The 21,125-nt window shown below is 49.9% G+C and overlaps 10 protein-coding genes across 10 annotated transcripts; 3 read left to right on the top strand and 7 right to left on the bottom strand.

Annotated features, from left to right (window-relative positions):
- Positions 1-310: 310 nt before the first annotated feature.
- On the bottom strand, positions 311-1,871 carry M437DRAFT_85754 (uncharacterized protein; the record flags this gene model as incomplete). The annotated part of the gene is made up of 3 exons (XM_041028339.1): positions 311-1,557; positions 1,612-1,778; positions 1,834-1,871. The coding sequence occupies 3 exons, from the start codon at positions 1,869-1,871 to the stop codon at positions 311-313; spliced, it is 1,452 nt and encodes a 483-aa protein (XP_040878319.1).
- Positions 1,872-2,485: 614 nt separating this feature from the next.
- Positions 2,486-3,010, top strand: M437DRAFT_51848 (30S ribosomal protein S8; the record flags this gene model as incomplete). Its single annotated transcript, XM_041022253.1, has 1 exon — positions 2,486-3,010. One exon carries the CDS (start codon positions 2,486-2,488, stop codon positions 3,008-3,010), a length of 525 nt encoding a protein of 174 aa, XP_040878318.1.
- A 263-nt stretch (positions 3,011-3,273) lies between these two features.
- On the bottom strand, positions 3,274-4,764 carry M437DRAFT_51980 (uncharacterized protein; the record flags this gene model as incomplete). Its single annotated transcript, XM_041022273.1, has 2 exons — positions 3,274-3,458; positions 3,507-4,764. 2 exons carry the CDS (start codon positions 4,762-4,764, stop codon positions 3,274-3,276), a joined length of 1,443 nt encoding a protein of 480 aa, XP_040878317.1.
- A 2,542-nt stretch (positions 4,765-7,306) lies between these two features.
- On the bottom strand, positions 7,307-9,217 carry M437DRAFT_51844 (uncharacterized protein; the record flags this gene model as incomplete). The annotated part of the gene is made up of 1 exon (XM_041022252.1): positions 7,307-9,217. The coding sequence occupies one exon, from the start codon at positions 9,215-9,217 to the stop codon at positions 7,307-7,309; it is 1,911 nt and encodes a 636-aa protein (XP_040878316.1).
- Positions 9,218-9,849: 632 nt separating this feature from the next.
- On the top strand, positions 9,850-11,250 carry M437DRAFT_76456 (uncharacterized protein; the record flags this gene model as incomplete). Its single annotated transcript, XM_041026627.1, has 2 exons — positions 9,850-10,001; positions 10,107-11,250. 2 exons carry the CDS (start codon positions 9,850-9,852, stop codon positions 11,248-11,250), a joined length of 1,296 nt encoding a protein of 431 aa, XP_040878315.1.
- A 1,348-nt stretch (positions 11,251-12,598) lies between these two features.
- Positions 12,599-14,212, top strand: M437DRAFT_51749 (glycoside hydrolase; the record flags this gene model as incomplete). Its single annotated transcript, XM_041022234.1, has 1 exon — positions 12,599-14,212. A coding segment is annotated over one exon (1,614 nt), but the record flags the coding sequence as incomplete, so codon positions are not given.
- Positions 14,213-15,161: 949 nt separating this feature from the next.
- Positions 15,162-16,493, bottom strand: M437DRAFT_14384 (TRAUB-domain-containing protein; the record flags this gene model as incomplete). The annotated part of the gene is made up of 1 exon (XM_041018760.1): positions 15,162-16,493. A coding segment is annotated over one exon (1,332 nt), but the record flags the coding sequence as incomplete, so codon positions are not given.
- A 531-nt stretch (positions 16,494-17,024) lies between these two features.
- Positions 17,025-17,777, bottom strand: M437DRAFT_52200 (uncharacterized protein; the record flags this gene model as incomplete). The annotated part of the gene is made up of 1 exon (XM_041022314.1): positions 17,025-17,777. A coding segment is annotated over one exon (753 nt), but the record flags the coding sequence as incomplete, so codon positions are not given.
- Positions 17,778-17,877: 100 nt separating this feature from the next.
- M437DRAFT_52022 (uncharacterized protein) lies at positions 17,878-18,687 on the bottom strand (the record flags this gene model as incomplete). Its single annotated transcript, XM_041022283.1, has 2 exons — positions 17,878-18,204; positions 18,259-18,687. Coding segments are annotated over 2 exons (756 nt in total), but the record flags the coding sequence as incomplete, so codon positions are not given.
- A 1,208-nt stretch (positions 18,688-19,895) lies between these two features.
- Positions 19,896-21,101, bottom strand: M437DRAFT_76453 (ATPase, V0 complex, subunit D; the record flags this gene model as incomplete). The annotated part of the gene is made up of 3 exons (XM_041026626.1): positions 19,896-19,979; positions 20,034-20,920; positions 20,978-21,101. The coding sequence occupies 3 exons, from the start codon at positions 21,099-21,101 to the stop codon at positions 19,896-19,898; spliced, it is 1,095 nt and encodes a 364-aa protein (XP_040878310.1).
- Positions 21,102-21,125: the final 24 nt, after the last annotated feature.

The raw sequence follows: 21,125 nt of genomic DNA, 5'->3' as shown, positions 1-21,125 counted from the left end.
CGCAAGACAGAGCAATCAATCTCCAGTCGCGTGCTGCTTCTTTGGACAAGAATTGCTCAACTCACCACTTGCAACATCATTTGTTGACGATGCCAATTCGAATACTGGCCATGATCCACCACAATTCATCTTGCAGCTCTCGATTCACGTACTGTAGCTACTGCGGAAACGTATTATTGCCCTTTCTATAACTTTTTGGCTCGCTCCGACCCTGACAGCTTGCACGTCATCCCCGCCAAACTTTGCGACATCGGCACCCAACAAAGTCCAGAACAATTAATCAACTCTTGCAATCCTTGTACTGACATGTTTATATCTTCTGATCTAGTTTCTTCAAAAACCTCCCTACTCCCTTCTCTGTCTTCTTCAACCTCTCCTCCAGACGTCCAGGTTTAGGAGGTTGCACTGGTGTCTTAGGACCATGTCCATGCGCTGCCTCCTGCTCCGTAGGCTTATACGCTTGACTGTGTACTGCATATGCTTCTGTCGGCAATGTTGGCTGTGACGCCTGTGGGCCATACGTGTAATTCGAGAATCCTCCAACGGGGGTTGAGACCAAGCCTGGAGATTGTAGAGGTGTTTGCTGCGGCGCAAACCCTGGTGATTGGACGGGTGTGTGGATGCCATAGGCGGGAAGCTGGCTGGGCGTGTTCGGAATCCCTGGTGATTGCAGGGGAGTGTGCATCTGGAAACCAGGAGACTGTGGGTAGTGTGCCGACTGCTGTTGCGGATACGATGCATACTGCGTTAGAGCGTGCTGCTGTTGAGGCGTAGTACTCTGTGAACTGCTTAGAGGCCCTGCGAATGGATGTGCAGTCTGCAATCCAGGATGTGGAGAGTGTGTAGCAAGCGGTGGTGGAGGCGGAAAAGAGCCCATGCTCACCGCGCGCTGCGGTGGGCCAGGGAAGGCGGGTTGTGGAATTGTTTGCGGATACTGAGCCCCTGCTGTAGTAAAAGTACGAGGTTGCTCGTGAGTCGCTGCAGCTGCAAGTCCAGTCCCACTGGCTGCATCGATAGGCGGTGGTGTCTTCTCACGATGAGCAATCGGCTCAGGGGCTGCAGGTGCAGCTGGATTGTAGGGTGCCACTTGAGATGCTGATGAGGGTGTAGACGCCAGAGCTGATTGCAGAGACACACTCCTCTGACCTTCTGGCGTATGACCATGATGGCCTTGATTCGACAGATCTGACACAGCACTTGGTGCTCGAGCATGAGGAGTGTGGATAGCCATATTCTCTAGCTGTTGCACCACAGGGCTCATGCTGCCATCATGCTCTGGAGGTGGTGCTGCTTCGGTGAGATCGAGTTGTTGATGAGGCATGACGCGCTTTATGAGATCCAACAACTTCATGCTATCGTTGGCGGTCCACAGGTAAAGATCCAGCGTGTGTATCTTATACAGGTACTTGTGCTCATGCGAGAGACCAAAAGCTGGAAGGTGCCAATGCGAGTGATCTGCAGGACGTGGAGGAGTAGCACCATGCTTGCCACCTTCGACAGCTATGGTGAACAAGTTTGGATGCTTGTATGTGTTGGTCAACATGGCATGATCCAGATCTGCAAACGATAATTAGCTACACATAGGGATGAAGAGTTCAAGATCAGACATACAGCCATTGAAAGCATCCTGATCAGGAGTGCCAGCCGAATTGGCTACTTCAAGACGTGTCCGTCGTTGAGTGGAATTGTAGTAAAGATACAGATACGAGCCCTTGTCAAAGCGATGATGGACAGGTTTCGAGTTTGGCTGATTAAAGTACGTGTGTACATCTGCGAAGCTGGATCAAGTCAGAACGACAGACAGACATGCAAACAGAAAACCGAACAACCTACACGTTGAGAAGTAAAGTCTCTCCAGGCAAAAGAGGCATGTTCACGGCCGAGTCTGACGCTCTCTTTGTAATCTCTCTCGGTGGGGTTGATATCTCACAACGTCAACGACATGAATGTAAGCCTCAACGAACTCGACCAGATGAGCGACGTAGTCAGTACAGAGATAATTGAAGATGTATTCGATAGAAAAGGCCGTGGGAAACTTGAGCAGCAGGCCCAGCAGCAGGAGAAGGAGTGGAGACATGTGGATGGTGGGGGAGGGGGACTAGTTATATAAGGCGCATCACAATCGCCTTGACTGCTCGACTCCAATTGGATGGCAGTAGAGATGCCTGCAAGATAGTCGGGCGCTTACTGTGTTGCAAACATGGTCATTGATGTGGTGAGAGACGTGCTGGACCGTGATTGGCCGCTTGCGGGGCTCTCTGGATTGCGGAGACCGAAACGCCAAGACGCGCGACAAGAATGTGACAAAGTCGCAGTTGGACTTTCATGAATTAATTATTTTGCTGCCCATACCAACTGCACATTCGCTCAAGACATCACGCATCACCCTCAGACTTACATCTGCGCCCTTGAAACTCAGACTCGTCTACTCAAACCCAAGACTCATCACAACCCGCGCCGAGAGGGTGCCCAATTACCACCCACCATGTCGCTGGTCAACCTCGCCCACGTCTGCTCCCACATGCAGAACGCCTCGCTCGCCCGCCTGGGCGTAACCTCAATCCCTCTATCACGCATGCACCTCTCCCTCTCTCTGCTACTCCAAAAGCAAGGTTTCCTCAGCACCGTAACTCTCGGCGGTCCCACACCACCCGCAAAACTGCTACCACCCACCCACGCCGACGATGCGACACCCACAAAATCAATCCTCGAAGAAGTCGAAGCAGTCACACAGCAAAACCGCGCCTCCAGAAGGCTATGGCTGGGTATGAAGTACTGGGACGGCGAGCCCGTGCTGCGCAAGATGAAGTTGTTGTCAAAGCCTACAAAGCGCATTTGGCTGAGCAGCAACGAGTTGGGCGAGATTGTCAGAGGAAAAGATTGCAAGTTTGTTAGGGGCTTGAGACAGGTTGGCGAGTGTATTTTTGTCAGCACCGACAAGGGAATCATGGAGGCTAGAGAGTGTGTTGAGAGAAAGATTGGTGGTCAGGTTCTTTGCCGCGTTTGGTAAGGACGAGGAGCTATCGTGTAGGAATACTGTCTGGCATTGGGAACGGTGTCTGGAAGGTCTATGTTTCTGTTGTACAAAAATCTCAGTCTGAACGTTTTTGCATACCTCACGCGACCATACTGGTCACCTGGAAAAAGTCCATCGTGTCATCAGACCGCTGGAGAGAACACCATGAAGACACCTTGGGACCCTTCAGTCTTGCCATCCTCATTCTCGCCAATTGATACGTCGATCGAACTCCTTCTGTTGCCTTCACCAGCACATCACTCCCTGACAGCAAGAATACTCTGTCCTCCATCAGCGCCCAGTCTGCTTCTGGTCTTGAACTTTACACATCCCACTCCTAATTTTTTCTGTTTTCCGTTCTCATCCACCTCCAGAACAGCAGAAGGCGCAAACAGCAAACTCTCACCAACGTCCAGATCGATGATTCTCTCAAATAGTGCAGCTGCTCTGTATTGCTTTCTGTCTCCGACACTGCCGCCATCCCTATCACCAGCAGACGTGACAGCAGTAACAAGATCAGAAGCACCAGCGAGATGTTCCCTCAATGTTGTCATCCAATCTGGAGACGTGAAGCGATGCACAAACGTCATGGAGCAGAGGTCCAGCAGCTTGGGTGAGATGGTTGGTTCTTGAGTGGCAATGACGACGCGACAGGCATTGTGTCTCTGCTCGCGAATGACTGTGAGCAGATTCTCTGTGAAGGTCTCTGCGGCAGGAGTACTCTTCATGAACTTGTGGGCTTCGTCGAGGCAGACGATTAGACCAGAGACAGGACGCGAGGATAAGAAGATGCTAAGCAGGATGTCAAACAGCGTGCAAGTTGTACCTGAATCCAAGAAAGGGTCGCTAAGATCGACGATGGTCAAATTTCCTGGAGAGGTCGAGAGTATATCATTTTTCTTGCTGTGAGCCTTCTTGGAAGTTTCGATGCAGCTAGGGTCCAAGAAAGATTCCAGCAGATTGAGACGCATGGCCATCATGACCTTCTGAGCTGGCTGTAAACCTTCCTTTTCGAGATTGGCCTTGAATGTCGCGTAGCTGAAGGGTGTTCCAGTGATAGCCATTTCGCGAAGGATACGCATCATGACTTCCATGTACAGTGGGACTGCAGTCTCGCCCTCTGCAAAAGCCATCAAGCGGTGCATACGCTCAGCAGTAATGTGATGAGACTGCAAAACCAGAGGCTGGATGTTGAGCAAATTTTCATGCTTCGAACCGACTGCTTTCTTGTATATAGTACTCAAGGTGTGGTAGTTGCTGCGAGAGACCAGGACATTGACTTTGACGCCCAAAGAGACCAATTGAGCGGCTTCACAGATGTTGTGCGCAGAAGCTGTATTGTTGTGGAACACCACACCAGCGAGCGGCTTGGGCAGCTTTCCGATAGAGGAAGAGGCATACAGACAGTTTTCGATGATGGCAGACAAGGTGTAGCTTTTTCCGCTTCCTTGGGAACCACAAATGAATGCCGACCAAGGTGTATTGATGTTGAGAAGGATAGGCTCAGATTCCTCATCGACAGAATTCGTAGAGCCGAACATGCTGTGCGTCGTGGAAGATGTGATGTCTTCTTCGTGCGAGGAGGAAGACTCTGGGATGCGACAACCGAGGAAAGCGTACTGAGGAAACATTGGTGTCTTCACATTTGCTTCGGAGATCTCTTTTATGGTAAGAGAAATAAGTGGTGTGGTGCGTAGCTGTTCATCTGCGCCGGAAGCTTTATCTTTCTTGGTGTGATGAAGTCGCATGAATCCTTCTCTTTCTCCCTGGATATTTCCAGTGGAAGGAAACAGGCTTGATTTGGTCTTGGGTTTGGAAGCGGGAGGTACGGGGTCGCTCGCAGCCACCGTCACTTTGCCGAAGATAGAAGCATTGGGAGTGTCGTTGGACTGGAGCGGGTCGACTTTCTTAGCGGACATGAGCTCGGAAGGATTGACACGTTTGGTGGATTCTTGGGCGTGTCTGGCACTCTGGCTCGATTGCTGGGCAACGTGCGATGCTGGCTTGTGACTGTCCCTGGGCACTGCCTTGACTGTAGGATTGGTGGGAGCCTTGTTGCCAACCATGTTGTTAGGCTCCAGCAGACCAGCGGTCAAATTGGAGAATAACTGGGAAGGACGTTGGCATCCAGGGGCGTCGCCTTGACCGGTCAAAGAAGACTTCATGACAGATTGAGTAGTCAAGCGTTCGTTGCTCATTTTTGAATCTGACTTGGCTAGGTCAGATCCTAGAGAAGAGGTTCCTGGGACTACTCCAAAGATATTTCTGTGCTGGATGCGCATTGACGAGACATCAGAGCCATCCTTCTCAAATTGAACTTGACCCTGAGGCGTTATTTTGCTTGTAGCTCCTGCTGTCTTGACTGCGAAGAGTCCATCTGGTTGATTGTTTGTTTTTTTGTCTTTAGATGGCTTGGTCACAGAAGTCTTGCTGAAGGCGGATCCGGCGCCGATGGTCGTCTTCGGCAGGGAACTGAACAAAGATGTGGTGTTTGCAGCATTCGTGTCCTGTCTTGAGGGTCTCATAGAAGAGAACCAAGAAGAGGTTGTTTGATCGCCTGCAGCAGTTTCTTTCGAGGGAGTGAATTGGAAGATTGATCCAGGCGTCTTTTGTGCTGGCGCGGCTGAAGGGATGGAACTGAACAGGGACGATGAGCGGGTTTTGAAGTCTGATTGAGACAAACCGAAAAATGCTCTGGATGCATTAGCGTCAGCGCCAACACCCGACGCAAATAAAGATGGGACTGCAGGAGCTGAGGTTATGCTCTCCTTCACTGTTGTCTCCTCGATCTTGATGGAAGGCGATTTAGCTACCACTGCAGGTGCTTTGAAGATTGGAGACAACTTTGGTCTCTTGTGCGTGGCTGTTTCATCGTCTGGGAGTTGTGAGTGAGCTCGCGCCGCGGACTTGTCGAAAGAGAAGTTCTGGAATGGATTCATCGTGTGCTGTGATTGTTGTCTTAGACGTTAGATTTGTTAAGGTGCATCCCTTCTGTGCGAATGCCCACTAGTCTGGGTGTAAATGGAAGATCTGTTGTTTGACGCGTTGTTTGTTTGAACCAGCTTCTCGCAGTCCGACAACCTCAACTTGTCAGACGGAAATTCCTCTTGATGCTTTCTGGCTGTAATAGACCTCAGTTTTGTTAACATTCGTCATGTGGAAACGCATCAACTGGAGGATCGAACTTTGAGCTGATAGATTCTGTTGCGTTCAGTGCTTGGGAAGGTGCAAAGCAGGGCCGCTTCCTCACGCTCATAATTCTCCGCCATTGCAAAACAGCTCTCAGATCGTACCTACTGATTCGAAAATCTGAGAACAGGCGCTCTTTCTTTCTCGAAAACTTACAGATTCGAAAACAAGGCGAGAAAACAAAATTCACCATGTCTTCTATTTTCATGCATACGGCATGGCGGCATCAGGGACTGGGGTTCTACTGATTTCTATAACTGCATGGTTCGATTTGTACAAGTCCAAATGACCAACATTGAAGTCGAGTCGAGAAAGAGATTCTCTATGGGGTACACTGGATGCAATGAATCAGAACGACGTTTGAGGTGGAGGTCGAAGAAGATATTGAGAGATGATCAGATAAGATCAGATAAGATGGATGGCTCAGCCGGCTGGGCAGAGACAAGGCCTCCTAACAAACAAGAACTGTAAGACCAGCCTCGTCTGACCAATCGATCTGACTACACAAATCACAACTACCAATCCACGTCTGCACTCATGAGAACTCGTAGCTCGAATACGTGATCCACAGTCTCTCTTTCCCATGTGCAGTAAACGCAGACGCAAGAGCATCTATAAGCGAAGCCGAGATATCCGCGTCCTTTATACGCAAAGGCCGCGCGTCACGATCCTGCAAAACATGAGCTAGTCGCGTCAAAAGGCTTAACAAGGCTTGTCCACAGATGTCACAAAGCTTGTGTATTGTCATCGGAGGACCATGACTCGAACCTAGACTTGATCGGGTAGTTGGTATAAGCGATCTGTGTATACCGCGGGAATAAGAGAAAGGTAAGATGTATAGAGGATTGTGAAGGGTAAGAGGTCTTGTGATATATTGTCCTACCTTTTTTTATTCTGATGCAGGTTACACTTTGTTGTTTACGCTTTTGAAGACGATGGCGCTATACGATTTTATCCACCGATAGAGTTGCTCTCGAATGGCAGAAGCAGGCGGTAGAAGGAGGTAAAGTTATCGTCAATTCAAGCTGATGCCGCTATGTAGATTGATATAATATGCAAATCATCATTATCGTATACAGAGAAAACATGGGTTTCTCACAATCACACCATGTCGCTCCACTCATTATAAGCCAACACCTCTGGGCCTGTCCATCTTTCTCCATACGGATTGACTCTCTCGCCAGAGAAGAATCCATCATGAGCAGATTGCAAAACATCCAACCATGAACTTGGTTCTGGCTCCTTCAGCCATTGGTTATGGATGTGGTATGTCCAGGCGCCGCGGAAGAAGTTCTCAAGTGTGCGGTTATTGGGTGGGTATTTGTCCTCTTCAAGCTTGTAGTCTTTGATGATGCCGGCTTTCCTGAGAGCTGCGACTTCAGATTTGTTGCTGGTGAAACTGTCCATAGGTCCGGGCATAGGAGTGATGTTGATATGGTCGGGCGAAGAGGCAACATCTGGTTTCACATCTCGAGGAAACTTTGCAGAGTGCAGCGATTTCGACACCTGAGACAAGATGCCCTCTTTGTGTACGGATGTGGAGTTGAGGTTCAAGCGCTCTAGCTGAGGGCCATCGTAGCTCTCCCACTCATCCTTGAGACTGTTGGCTTTGCCCTTGAAGACAGCGCTGTAGTCACGTAGACAAGGCACTGTGCAACGGCCTTGACGATCCCAGTTGAACTCGGTCCAAATGGGGTCAAAAGCAGCGGTCTCCAGCATAGGGAACTCAAGGTCGCGGCCTTCCTTCCAAATCATACGACCAATGACACGAGGATGGAAGTTGAGACCCATGCGTACACCCCCTCGTAGGAGATAGCTGGAAAGTGAAGTATTGGCAGACAATGACATGATGGCAGTGTTGTAATCGCCTGGGTTGTTGTGGGCTCCCCATCGTTCAGCAAAGTCGTGCTTTTTAGGTACGAGCAAAGGGCGCATGTCGCGAAGCATCAGAGCATCCATATCCAGATATACACCACCATGTTGATGCAAGATAATAAAGCGTACAGTGTCGGAAATTGCCTGAGGGAAGAAGGTCATTTGCTTTGGTGTAAGAGTGATCCATTGTTGGCCATTGGTGTCCTCAATGAGACCTTCTGCAATTGCAACTTCGCCCTTTGCATTGGGCTTGCCTTTGGTCTTGTAATAGCCAACTCCGTCTGTGTTATCGAATTCCTTCGGCAGAGGCATTCTGGTAGGGAACTTCCAGGGTAACACTCTGATGTCGCCTCTCTCGACCAGCGGCAAGAAGCGAGCAAACAGAGCGTCGTGTTTCAACATCCTGTCGACCGCATCGGGAGCCCTATCAGTATCTGCCCAGAGCCAGAGTCGACTGCAGGGTAAATTTTGGGTATAGAGGTAGGCTTTGACAAACACTTCGAGACGCCATGTCGCGGGGCCGGCCCAGTAGACGTGGTAAGGTATGATGGGACCAGCGCAAGTTCCGAGATTCGTCTTCGAAGGAGCTTTTGCATCCTTGACCGAAACGTACTGCTTTAGTGTGTTTCCATGACCATCTGCGTTCAAATATTCTGCCTTCCTAGGGTCTTGTTCACTTGCACGATCCACCTGTTCAGGCAAGGAGTAGTATTTGTCCTCAGCCCCTGACAAGAATTCCAAGCAGCTGAAAACATCCCGCATCTTTTCAACGCCTGCGTATGAACCTCTGCACTCTCTCACGAGCATCTCGATATCAGCTTCGGTATCGACATGAGGTCTGGGACCAAAGAAGTCGTCACGGGGAACGACGGCGCTCGATGGACGATTGAAGACATTGGCGTGGGGATTGATGGTTACAGTGCGGGATGCTCCAGCGACTTTGACCTTGACATTTCCTGACTTTGTCTGTTTCACAGTGCCAGCATCTGTTAGGAGAGCGACTTTCTGCCGTGCTTTTTGTCTCGCTGAAGGATCTTGTGCTAGGTGGATAGTGGTGTAAATGGATGTGTAGAGAATGAGAGCCAGAAAAAGGTTCCGAAGGAGCGAGAAGCATGCACGAGCTCGTCCGTCAGACATTGTACCTCTATGCAAGGAGAGAGCTTGAGACAGAAGAGCACTAGGATGCAGGTCGCAGGAAATCGCAGGAAGGATATTGAATAGACCAAAAGTCGTCGGGAGAAGGAGCGACCTGATCTCGGTGGTTCAAGAATTGAGCGATTTTTGAACGAGCTGTCTCAATGGCGCATAATAATGGTGAGGGTGGGGTTTTGTGCTCCAGGAATCGGGATAGTTATTAGGTGTTTATGTTGGTATTTGGTGAGACGGTGGGACAAAGGTGGTGGAATCGAGGACGATAAGGACAGTGGGCAGGTCGAGGAATTAGCAGATCAAGCAGAGAAGGAGCGACGAAGAAAGGACGGTTTCATGAGTTCGTGATTGCTACCGTGTTATGGCTGAGGACTCGACAGGTCGATCAACGCCCGCTTTCATCGACCAGGGTCCCTTAGCGCGGCGATCAAAGCTTAGGTTGCTTTTGGTCCTTCCAAACGAGTTCGCTCCCCGCAAAACGTGCACTGTCTGTGAACCAGCCGCTGTCGACGACGACGCCGGCCGCAATCTCCTGCAAAATCTACCCGAAAGTCCACCACAGTGACATCCCCCTTATCTGGAGTTGGTCTGCTCGTTCTGCTTCTCCTGTCTCACTCCTTATGCTTTTTTCTGGTCGCTGTCTGCTGCGCTCTTTTCAGACATGCCCGTCAAAACTACGTCGCTGCCTCGACAGTAATTACTCGACTCTTTCTTCTTCGCACAAAGAGCAGGTGACCATCCCGTGTAGATCAAATGGCCACATCACACTAAGGCAAGTCGTCGTCGCCAATCCCTGCGCCCTATATGCCTCAACGTATTTTTTGTTAAGCACAACTCGCTTGCGTAACACTTCCTTCTAACTCGAACTGCCCAAAAGTTTGTTTCACCCTCGCGTTGCTTCGGGCCCCGCGCCTGCCATCATCTTGTATCTTCCACCGGGCCCTTTATTACATACTGCATTACCTACTGTCGATGCTGGCGCTGCACTTTCATCAGCGACATCAGCCACTGTCGTGCAAATCAATTATCGTTGCTCGCAAGAACACCGATATCCTACTCCAGTTCATGATGTCTTGACAGGATACGATTGGGTTCTGGAGCACCTTATTCCCAGCAGATCCTTTCATCGCCCTGGTCGCTCTGCAAATCACAGGATCAAGCTAGCCGTATGTGGTGAGCTTGTTGGTGGCAGCCTTGCTGCCATGCTCGCCTTGACTGAGTGTCGTCTGCAAGGACCATACGTTGCCGCTGCTGCCATCAATGAGCCCATTATAGATTGGGTCTTTCCTGAAAACGACGAAGCTGAATACGAGACTTCAATCGACCGTCTCGCCTCGTATGTCCAAGGGCTGCAGATTGGTCAAAGATCAAAGGCCAAGTCAAAACCTCGTCAGACAAGTTTCTCGACATTTGGTGACAACACCGTCCTCAACGCCAGCACCTTACTCAAGGCTAGGCATGAAATGTTCAGGCGTGCCGAGGACTACTTTGACACTTTTGCATCGCCAATCCTCAACTTCCGCACTCCAGGCGTCTCTGTGCCACCACCACTACAGGCGAAATCTCCTGCCGACGAGTTTGCAGAACTTGCTCTTTTCGAGCGCGATGAATTTCATCGGCAGCAATTGAAGATGAGCTCAATGTCGAACAGTCTGCAAAGTTCCGAGCAGCAGGACGAAAACACAGCAGAAGCCACAAAGAAGCCCCGAAAATCTTACCGCAGATGGCCTAATGCAGGCAGCGGACTAAGAATACCTCAGATGCGTATTTCTTCTGCCGTGACCAGTCCATTATCAGATCAAGTCGAAGAGTTTGCGAGGCTGATGCAGAAAAGTATCGTATCGCAGGAGCTCAAGACTGTGGAGGCTGAGGGAGATGACATGGCAAAGGAGGCCGCGTATATGCTTGCTGAGCGCCAGATACACCACAGGCAGCCAGATAATCTTCGCTTGTGGTCGCTAGGTCAGACGCACGACTTGCGACACATTGCGCACTGGTTTGAACAAATCCTTGGACAGTGAAAAGGATGGAAATATGGTAGCCTTGTGCTGAGAAGGTCATTTCGATCCCTGCATCTACCGAATTTTGTCAGAGAAAATAGCGACGCCCTTTTTGGTAGCAATGTTGTATTTGATTGCTTTGTGAAACTTTGTTGAGCGCCTCCTTCTAACCTTGAACACGAATCTGCGACTCGGCTCGCGTGACTAGATCAATAACGTTCCTTGCTATAAGACCGAAATTAACAGCTCAATCCAACGAAGAAAAGTCCAGAAGTCCAGGACGTCCCGAAATGCGAAAGTACAACCTGCTTCAATGTCTTTTTGCTCCTCCTCGTGTGCCAAAGTATGTAGCGCGTGCAGCTATACAAATGCACAATACTGTAGAGCGTAGCACAGCGCGCATTGAGAAACGACAAATGATTGACTCTCTGGGGTCAATGTCTCCGTCTCGAACACTATTGTGCATCACTACAGCTACACGCGTTCCATTTTTCTACACACGGTCGAAGGCGAGAGACAGGATGCTCCAAGGCTCGCTTGACTCGTCGCTATTCGTGTTTCAGCGCTTCCCCAGCCGTTCCCCCACCAACCGCCTTTGTTGACAGAACCATGCGGAGAAGAACATGATGCAACACCCACATTGAATCTCTAATCACCGTTATTTTCCACCAGCATTCCACACGACAGTAAAACGGGTATAACTATAAACCATGCCTTCTTCGCCAGATCGAAGAAACGCATCTCGCGATCGCAAAGACCGCCATCAACAGCGACGCAAAGGCCACCGCTACAATGACAGCACAAGCGAATTACTACCTCGCCAACATCACCGACGTTCAGAATCGCAAAGTCCGCGGAAGGAAAGACCGAGGAAGAAGAGATATTACTACCCTGAAGATGAAAGCACAGAAGGCAGTAAAAGCACGAGTAATGCGTTGAGTGTGGGTGCTTTGGAGCATTTGAATGCACTGAATGTGAGACAAGATGTTGCTTGGAATAGCAATGGTGGGATCAAAAGCTCGGGAAAGTATAGGAGTGTTGAGGAAGAGGCGGACAGAAGAGAGCGCAGGGAAAGAAGAGAAAGAAGAGAGAGACGAAGGAGGGAAAGAGCTGAAGGTGACAACGATCGGCATAGGGAAAGACGGAAACAACCAAGAGTTGTTAGTGGAACATACCTTGAGCGTGGAGCTGAGCCTTATGATGAAAAGGTCGTTCTTGTTGGTCAAACTGGACGCATGAGAGGTGGTGCTGGCAGTGTTGAGTCTGACGAGGATCAAGCGCGGAGGCGGAAACGGAAAAGAATTGGCAAGTCTTGCTGAGGAGAGCGTGGACACTCTTCACTAATGGTTCGGCAGGCATCATCGGCATAATCATCATAGTCATATTGGCGATTGTGATACCTGTAGCTGTGGTCTTGTCCAACAAGAACAAATCCTCTACAACAGGTGCAGCCAGCGCCACATCAACTTCATCAAGCTCACCAGCAAATAAGAACTTAGATGGCATGTCAGAGTCAGATATACCGAAAGACGCTCAAGGAACAATTCTGGATCCCTTCACCTGGTACGACACTACAGATTTCAACGTCACATATACAGCAGCGACTGTAGGCGGACTCTCCATAATGGGACTCAACGATACCTGGGATGACTCGACAAAAGCAAACGACAATGTGCCTGCTCTCAATGAGACTTGGGAGTACGGTAAGATGCCAATCAGAGGTGTCAACATTGGAGGCTGGTTTAGCATTGAGCCTGTCATCACACCCTCCCTTTTCTCCGACTTCAAGACAAGCGATGGTGTGATAGACGAATGGACACTATGCAGCAAGTTGGGGTCAAGCAGAGCCCAAACAACACTTGAACAACACTACTCATCCTTCATCACCGAAGCAGACTTTGCGGCCATTCAAGCAGCTGGATTTGATCACGTACGCATACCTTTCTCGTACTGGGCAGTCACAACGTACGATGGAGATCCATACGTCGCCAAAATCTCCTGGCGATACCTTCTCAGAGCAATCGAATGGGCTCGCAAATACGGTCTCCGCATCAATCTCGATCTGCATGGTGCTCCAGGCAGTCAAAACGGGTGGAACCACAGTGGACACCAAGGCGCCATAAACTGGTTAAACGGCACAGATGGCACAATCAATGGTCAAAGAACTCTAGACATCCACTCCCAACTAAGCACCTTCTTCGCTCAACCTCGCTACAAAAACATCATCGCCATCTATGGACTTGTCAACGAGCCCAAAATGACATATTTAGATGTTGACACCGTACTCACCTGGACAAAATCCGCAATTCAGAAGATCCGCTCTAATAACATGACAGCGATAATAACCTTTGGCGATGGTTTCAGAGGATTGGACAACTGGCAAGGCGAACTCCAAGATTTTGACAATTTGCTGTTGGATGTGCATCAATATGTCATCTTCAACAACCAACAAATTGCGCTCGATCACGCTGCTAAAGTCGAGTTTGCGTGTGGAGGTTGGACAAACCAGACTTTGAGGTCCAGCAATAAAGCGACTGGATTTGGACCTACATTGTGCGGCGAATGGAGTCAAGCAGATACAGATTGCGCCACATATCTCAACAACGTAGGTGTAGGATCGCGCTGGGAAGGAACCTTGAACATGGTATCGACACCCGGCGGCTCCCTCGACGGCAGTGTGCTCAACCCTACCTGTCCCACCGCAAACTCCCCTCGCTGCTCTTGCACCAACGCCAACGCATCGCCTTCATCCTATTCTGCGGCATACAAGCAATGGCTCCTCGACTTTGCAGAAGCGCAAATGTACAGTTTTGAACAGGGGTGGGGCTGGTTCTACTGGACGTGGAAGACCGAGTCCGCAACCCAATGGAGTTATAAAGATGGACTTGCTGCAGGCATTTTGCCGCAGAAGACCTGGGAGAGGACGTTCAAGTGTGGGAATGTACCCGATTATGCCGGCATGGGGTTGCCTGAGAATTACTAGTGTAGTCTAGTTGATGTTGCTAAAATACATGATTGTACTTGGATTTGATCATGTCCGAGGAAAGACGTTGATTTAAAAACTTTCTCTCTTTGAGAATAATCTTTGGTCTGGATGTTATTGTGCATTTTCGTGGTTATGAGTTCAGTGTGCTGTTGATGGTGGGATGCCAGTTTTTTGCAGCTCTGGTCTTTGCTGTTGGGATATACAACAATATTGTGAGTGCAAGACACAAATGCTTTGAAGAGCAAAGAAGACATCAAGGTTTCGTAGCCAAGAGATGAAACTTGCCCGAATCTCACTCCAAGTCCTTGCGTGGTTGTCGAGTATGTCTTGAAGACCTCGAAGTTCATACAACTTACAACCTGAGGCGAACATGATTCGTTCAATTGTGATTCTTTGGGTAGTCTCGTCTTTTTGCTCGTCGAGTACTATTGTTCAGTGGGTTATATTTTTACTTACGTCAGATGCTTCAACAACATCCGATATGGTCTAGTGGCTAGGATTTCTCGCTCTCAAACCGTGTTCATCGCGACACAACTAGGTCCGAGGAGGCCGGGGTTCAATTCCCCGCGTCGGAATCTTTTTTTTTTGTTTTGTGCATCATCATCTCTATGATATGATCGACAGAGATCGTTCTTGTTGGTTTTGATAATTAGAAGTGTGTCGCGGTGGTCAATATTTTCGAAGCTGAGTCTTTTTGCGCGTTTATGGAATTGGGATGTGTTTTTCAAGAACACTGATTGAGTATCCCATATCAGGGAATGGTCAACACGAGTGCAGTCATGATATTTGTAGTTGGAGAGATCTGTTTGAATTTCGCCCATGCTATGCTATGCCAGATCTATCAATCCTCAATGTGCTCGATGATAGTGGCTAATCAAGATCTAAACATCATCAACCCAGCCTCCTCATCTCCACTCTCCTCCTGCTCCTGCTCATCCACATCCTCATCCTCACCCAACCCCATCCTAGCACCAAACAAACTTCCAAACAACTCGTCTGCCGCCCTTTCAGCCCAAGTACACCGGTCCTCAGGCGCCATAAAGTTTTGTAGCTTTTCCTGCACAGTATACCTCATCTTTCTGCCTTTCGACGCCTTGGTATCCACATTTTTCTTGGTTTTGGCTTCTCTGCGCATTTGGAAGCCGCTGTTGATGGAAATGGTGGAAGAAGCAGAGGCAGCGATGGAATCGGCACTGCGTTGTTCGAGTAAACTCTGCAGCAAAAGACCGTAAAAGTCTGCGTCGTCGTAGATAGACCCTGCCTCCTCTGAAGCAGCAGCAAGTTGCAGAGGCGCACACGAACGAGGAGTTCTTGCACGTTTGGTAAGACGATCACCGTGTAATTGTTCTTGCAACACGTCCACAATACTTTGACTTGTTGACGAGGTGGTTAACTTGTTTTTGGGAGTGATGGCGGAAGCGCCTCTGGCTTTTTGGTTCCATTTTTCGAGGATGGAGGTGCGAGGGGTGGTGGCGGAGGATTCTTGACTGCGCATGTGGGACCAGAGGTCTTCTGTTGGTGTGTCCAAGGTGTACTCTGCATGTTTGCGTTTATTGCCTGTACGGTTGGATTCGAGGGTTTCGCGGAGGGAGTTGAGGGTGGACCAGAGAGTGAAAGCAGCGGTTTCTGCAGCGCGGAAAGCGTCTTCGGTGTCTTCTGTTGGCGTCGAGTCTGAGATGACGCCAGTAAGAGTGTTTGTGCCGATGAGAGCTTTCTGAAGCTTGATGCGGGTGTTGAGGAGAGAGTCAAAGGTCGCGCGTTGAGTCTTGACAGCGCGGCCTTTTTCGGCGTCTTGCTTTGCTGCTTGGGACAGGCTGGCTGCCACGGTCTTTTGCTCTTCGGCCATCATCTTGCGGAGTTCTGACTTGTCTTCAGCCTCGTCGTCTTCATCGTCCTCCTCTTCATCGTCTTCGTCGCTCATGTCGGTGGCAGGGCTCTCGTCGCCATCTTGCATATCCTCATCCTCGTCGCTGACATCGTCTTCTTCGCCTTCGGAGGCAGACAACTCGGCAGCGTCATCAACATCGTCCTCGTCTTCGCTGTCCTCCTCATCAAATCCCTTGCTGAACGGATCATCCTCATCCTCGTCTTCTCCAATGGCAGCATCTCTGCTGATGCGGGCTCCTTCATATCGGGGTCCGAGAGGCACGACGTCGCGCTTGCGTAGCTTGCTCTTGCCGACATCGACGTAGTGTTCTCTTGCTGCGGCGGCATTGTCGTTATCCGAGACGTCGTCGTCGCTGTCGTCCTGTGGCGGCTCCTCTTCCGGGTCAAAGTCTACGGGTACTTGTCAGAGATTGCTGTATGTTGGATGGCAAGAATGTGCGCATACCTTTAGGAGCAGGGTTGTCAAGCTCAGCAAGCTGCTCAGCCAGGGTCTTTGTTCTGCGTGCCATGGTTGTTTATTTGATTGTTCAAGAAAAAAAGTTGGTCGTCGCAAAAGTTTCTTGAGCTGCGCCGAAAGATCAGCGGAAGTCCCTGCCGACAACCTTTCGCTGCGGAGCCTCAAGTCTTGGCTTCAACTACCAAACAACATCACCACTCGATCACTATCATTTCTACACAAAATGTGAAAGTAATGCCCTCTTGCTCATTCATGATAGCTATTGTCCCATGTCTCATTTCTTCGTCATGCTGAATTTCCCGTCATGTTCTCCAGCAATGTACAGTACCTCCCTCTGAAAACTCCGATAACAATCAACACAGCAAACAGATCTCGTCACCCTTCTCTCGCGATATCATAGCTCTCACGCCACCACCGTCCATCGATATTCGCGTCCTTGAGCACCCTTCATGTCCTCAGATGGTCTCAGATCCATGACTGCAACAGAACCAGCACGTCCAGTCGTTCAGGGTTGATCTCGTCATACTCGCTGGCATAGTCGAATCTGCGCCATGGAAACTTGGAACGGAGAAACTCGTACTCCGTCTTGTTCATCGTACCGTCCATTCTGGCATGTCGGCCCATCACGTCGGCCAGTCGGTATTCAGCCTTCTTCACCTCACGCGCCAGAGATGGATTGGGCACTCTCATGGCTTCTTGAGCATAGAGAACCTTGACTTGGTTGACGGCTGTTCTGACACGCTTCGAACGAATGCCGAAACTTGCTCCAGTAGGGTTGTTGACAAATGGATGGAAGTGGGTTGGGTATCTGTTGTAGCGAGCTTGTTGGACCAAGTCCATGACGAGATCCACGATGTCTCTTCCTTCTCCAGTCAGGTAATCCCTCTCAAGCGCTTCGCATGCTACCTCGCACACTCTGTTCAGCTCATCTCTGCTCATTTTCGCGCCACGAGCTTGCACTGCTTGAGCGAAGCAGTCGATCAAGACAGCCACTGCATCGTCGCCACGATCTGCCGCCATGGCCATGAGTTTGCGAACTCTGCGGTGCGTTGCCATGAACTCAACACCTGATGCTTTGAGTCCAAAGGGCTGGTCGGCAACAGGCTCGCGTCTGTAGCGAGCCTTGCGTGCCCTGCGTGCTTTGTATGCCGACCTTGCTGATGGCCTTGGTGCGCGTCTGGGTGCTGTCGTCGGTGCGGGTCTGATTGGAGGTGCAGGGTTGCGTACGAGGTGACCGAGGACATCTATGACTTGTCAGAGGTGTTCGTGGCGAAAGCTCGATCAACAAACTGTGTTCCTGGATAATCCTTCGGTCATGTTAGCTTGGTTCTGGAATCACTAAACATTCCCAACGTGCATACCTGTTTGAGTATACGCTTGGTAGGTAGCAATACTCGTAATACTTGAGCGCATCAACGGGCTGTGCGTAGGTGGCCATGGTGAGCAGATGGAATTGTAGCTCGTTGAGGCGACGACCAGAATGGTAGGCCTTGGTTAGTATCCAAACCGATTCGTCCAACTGACCGAGAAGTTCCAAGCACTGACCAATGTCAGTGATGTGGTCGTAGAGTTCTGGATCGTGGGAGTGGTGCTCCAGCGAGATGGGACGAGCAGGAATCTGCTCATCCTCCGGAGCCGGAAGAGCCTGTCGGAATTAGTAAGAAGCGAAGCGTATGCTCCAGAGATCATTGGCACTCACGCCTTCGACGTATCTTGCAGGGCGCAAGTAACCTTTCACAAAGAAGAGGTAGGCTTGCAACGGAGAAAGAGCATTGAGCTGGTAGCACCAACTCGGACAAGCCTTCAAGAGTCCTGGGTGTCTCTTGAGGAAATCGTCGATGTCGTTCAAGAAGTGAAAGGAAATCTTGCGCTTCTGGAGGTAGTCCAGAAGTTCTTGGTCGGCTCTGCGAGCGAGTGAGGGCATGAAGTTCAAGTGAACCTCGGATCCATCCTCGAAGCGAGGCTTGAACTTTTGTGAGAGGTCGTTGGTGGCTGCTGGGTGAGCGTGGGTTGTCTCAGTCTCGTGGCGCTGAATGGGTTTCGACACATTGGCGGCGTATGAGTGCGCGTAAGGGTCACCACGAGGAATGGGACCTCCATCAGCGAAGCTGTAAGTGCCTTCCATGCTGTGAATCAGATCAGTCGTGCAGGAACTGATGCAGTGAGAGGAAAACGCACTCAACAAAAGAAAAGTTGTTGTTTGCGTATTGATGGCGTTGATGGTTGACTGAAAGCTCGGCGCGTCTTCAATTTCCACGCCGTGTTTGCAACTCTCAAAGGCAGTAGCAACTCGACGCGTGCTTGCCTAACTAGAGACAAACAAGCGAGACGATGTGAAGCAGAAAAGTGAGCAGGTTGCCTCTTGGCTGAGATAAATAGTACTCTCTCCCACGACGGCTCTAGGCCCATGAGGCTGGTCGGGGGACTGGGTTAGGTCTGTACGAATCACCGCGTGCTTTGGGGCTGTGAACGGAGTGACCGAGGACATCTATGACTTGTCAGAAGTGTTCAGGGCAAGAGGTCGATCAACAACAGACTATGTTCCTGGATAATCCTTCGCTCATGTTAGCTTGGTCTAGGATACACCGAGTATACCAGCGGGCATACCTGTTTGAGCGCAAGCTTGGGAGGTAAGAAGACTCGTAATACTTGAGCGCGTCAACGGGCTAAGCATAGCATATGCCAAAGTATGCAATATATATACCTGTAGAAATGCACAATACTGACAAAAAACGATATAGTGGCCATTGAGAAGTGACTGATCACAGGCTCTCTGTAGACATACCCATGTTTCTTGAGAAGACCATGCCTTTTTATAGTGCATATTGAGCTCTTTGCGTGACCGGAGACAAACTCAGTAGGAAGGAAGTAAAGGTTAACAAATGGAAAGGAGAGGTCCATGACAGCTCATAGCCTCCCCTGTGCGAAAGGTAGTCATGGTATAGCTGTAGAAATGCACAATACTTGTATAAGAACGTGGTTCCGGCCAGAGAGGGCCTCACGAAGGCTATCTCAAAAGTCAACCCTCACTTTCTGGTTGCAATTGTGCATTTCGATAGCTCACGACAAACCTTGTAGCTCGGGATGGAGAAGGGTCATGATTGTCTTTAGCACACAGGAAGAAAGTTTCAAGCAATCAGTCAAAGATGTGATACAAAGAGCATGCATTTTGTACTTGTGAAGCAAAAAAAAGAGTCTAAAAGCTTCCACCAAAAACCAAAGGAGAAAGAACATAAATCAATATGAACAAAAGTCTTACGCTAACATATGGGTATGAACGCCGAGGAGGGTGAGGAAACAAGAATTGGAAGAAAAGGCCTTGTACAAATCAACAACTTAGAAGACGCTGATGTAGTTGCCGATTCTGTCCTTCTGGTTCTGGGCAATGCACTCTGCTATCCAAGTGATGTTGCGGATTTCCTGGATTTGTGTTAGCATATTGATGATGGAGAGTAGAGAAGAGCAAACACGTACCTGCTCCCTTAGCTTCACCCATGAGTAGACCACAGAGTAGGTGAATTGACGAGTGAAAGCAAGCTTGGACAGTTCCATCTCTTTCTGGTAGAAGAGATCTTCCAGACTCTTGCCCTCATCAGAACCTCCAGCCATGTTGCCGACGTTGGAGCCTGAGCCCATGCCAGTCTGATCGAAGAAAGTGCGGTAGTCATGTACACCATCAACAGCAATTCTGACAGCCTCAGGATCATCTGCTCTTGACAACATCAGGGTTCCCTCAGGGTGCAACTTTCCAAAGCCCGGGTACAGCTTTTGTCTGTCTTGCTTTGAGAGATCGGTACCGAAAGAGTTGAGTGTGATGTTGATGCTTCTACGGTCGGCCTCGAACTCGAGAATTTCGGACATGACTTCGGCGGTTGGGCTGCCAGCAACGCCAGAGTGGGTGTTGACCCAGTTGTGGAAGTCCTCGAGGTAGTTCTTGTAGAGAGTGTTGCGAATGATTTCAATGTTGAGCTCGTCAAGGTCTTGGTGGCTGAGAGAGCCCTTGAAGTAAGGAGCCAGAGGAGTCTCGATCAGAACGCTGTTGTACAACTCTTCAATGTTTGTGGCGACGCAAAGGGCGGGCATGGTCTCGAACCAGCCGAGGGGGTGGCATCGATCGAGCAGTTCGCGGGTGTCTCTCTCGTGCAGTGTTCCAGTAATGAGGAGGGCGACATTGTCAATCATGTATCCGTAGGTCAAAAACTCCATGAACTTGGACAGAGAACCAGTAGCGTTGGCCTGAACGTAGCGGAACTCATTAACAAGCTTGTCGAGCAACTTGTCGGCGAGGGCACTCGTTGAAGGGTTCGGCGGGAGGTCGGCGAGGAAGTCACCATATGCTGGGCCTAGTTGAAGCTTCACATCTGGTGGTTGGTTAGCAAGAGCTCGTGATGGGACAAGGCGACGCGGAGGGATGATACCATCGATGGTCTCGCATTGTGCCAGGTTGCTGTATTGTTGACCCGTCAATAACGTGTTTCGGTAGCCGCGCACGACACCCTCAATGTAGCCGGTGGTAACGTTGAAAAAGAGACCCTCGGACATGGTTGCGCTGGATGATGTTCAACT

The sequence above is a fragment of the Aureobasidium melanogenum genome, assembly GCF_000721775.1.
Source record: "Aureobasidium melanogenum CBS 110374 unplaced genomic scaffold scaffold_15, whole genome shotgun sequence".
Lineage (NCBI taxonomy): Eukaryota > Fungi > Ascomycota > Dothideomycetes > Dothideales > Saccotheciaceae > Aureobasidium > Aureobasidium melanogenum.
This window is presented reverse-complemented; position numbering and strand designations above follow the sequence as displayed.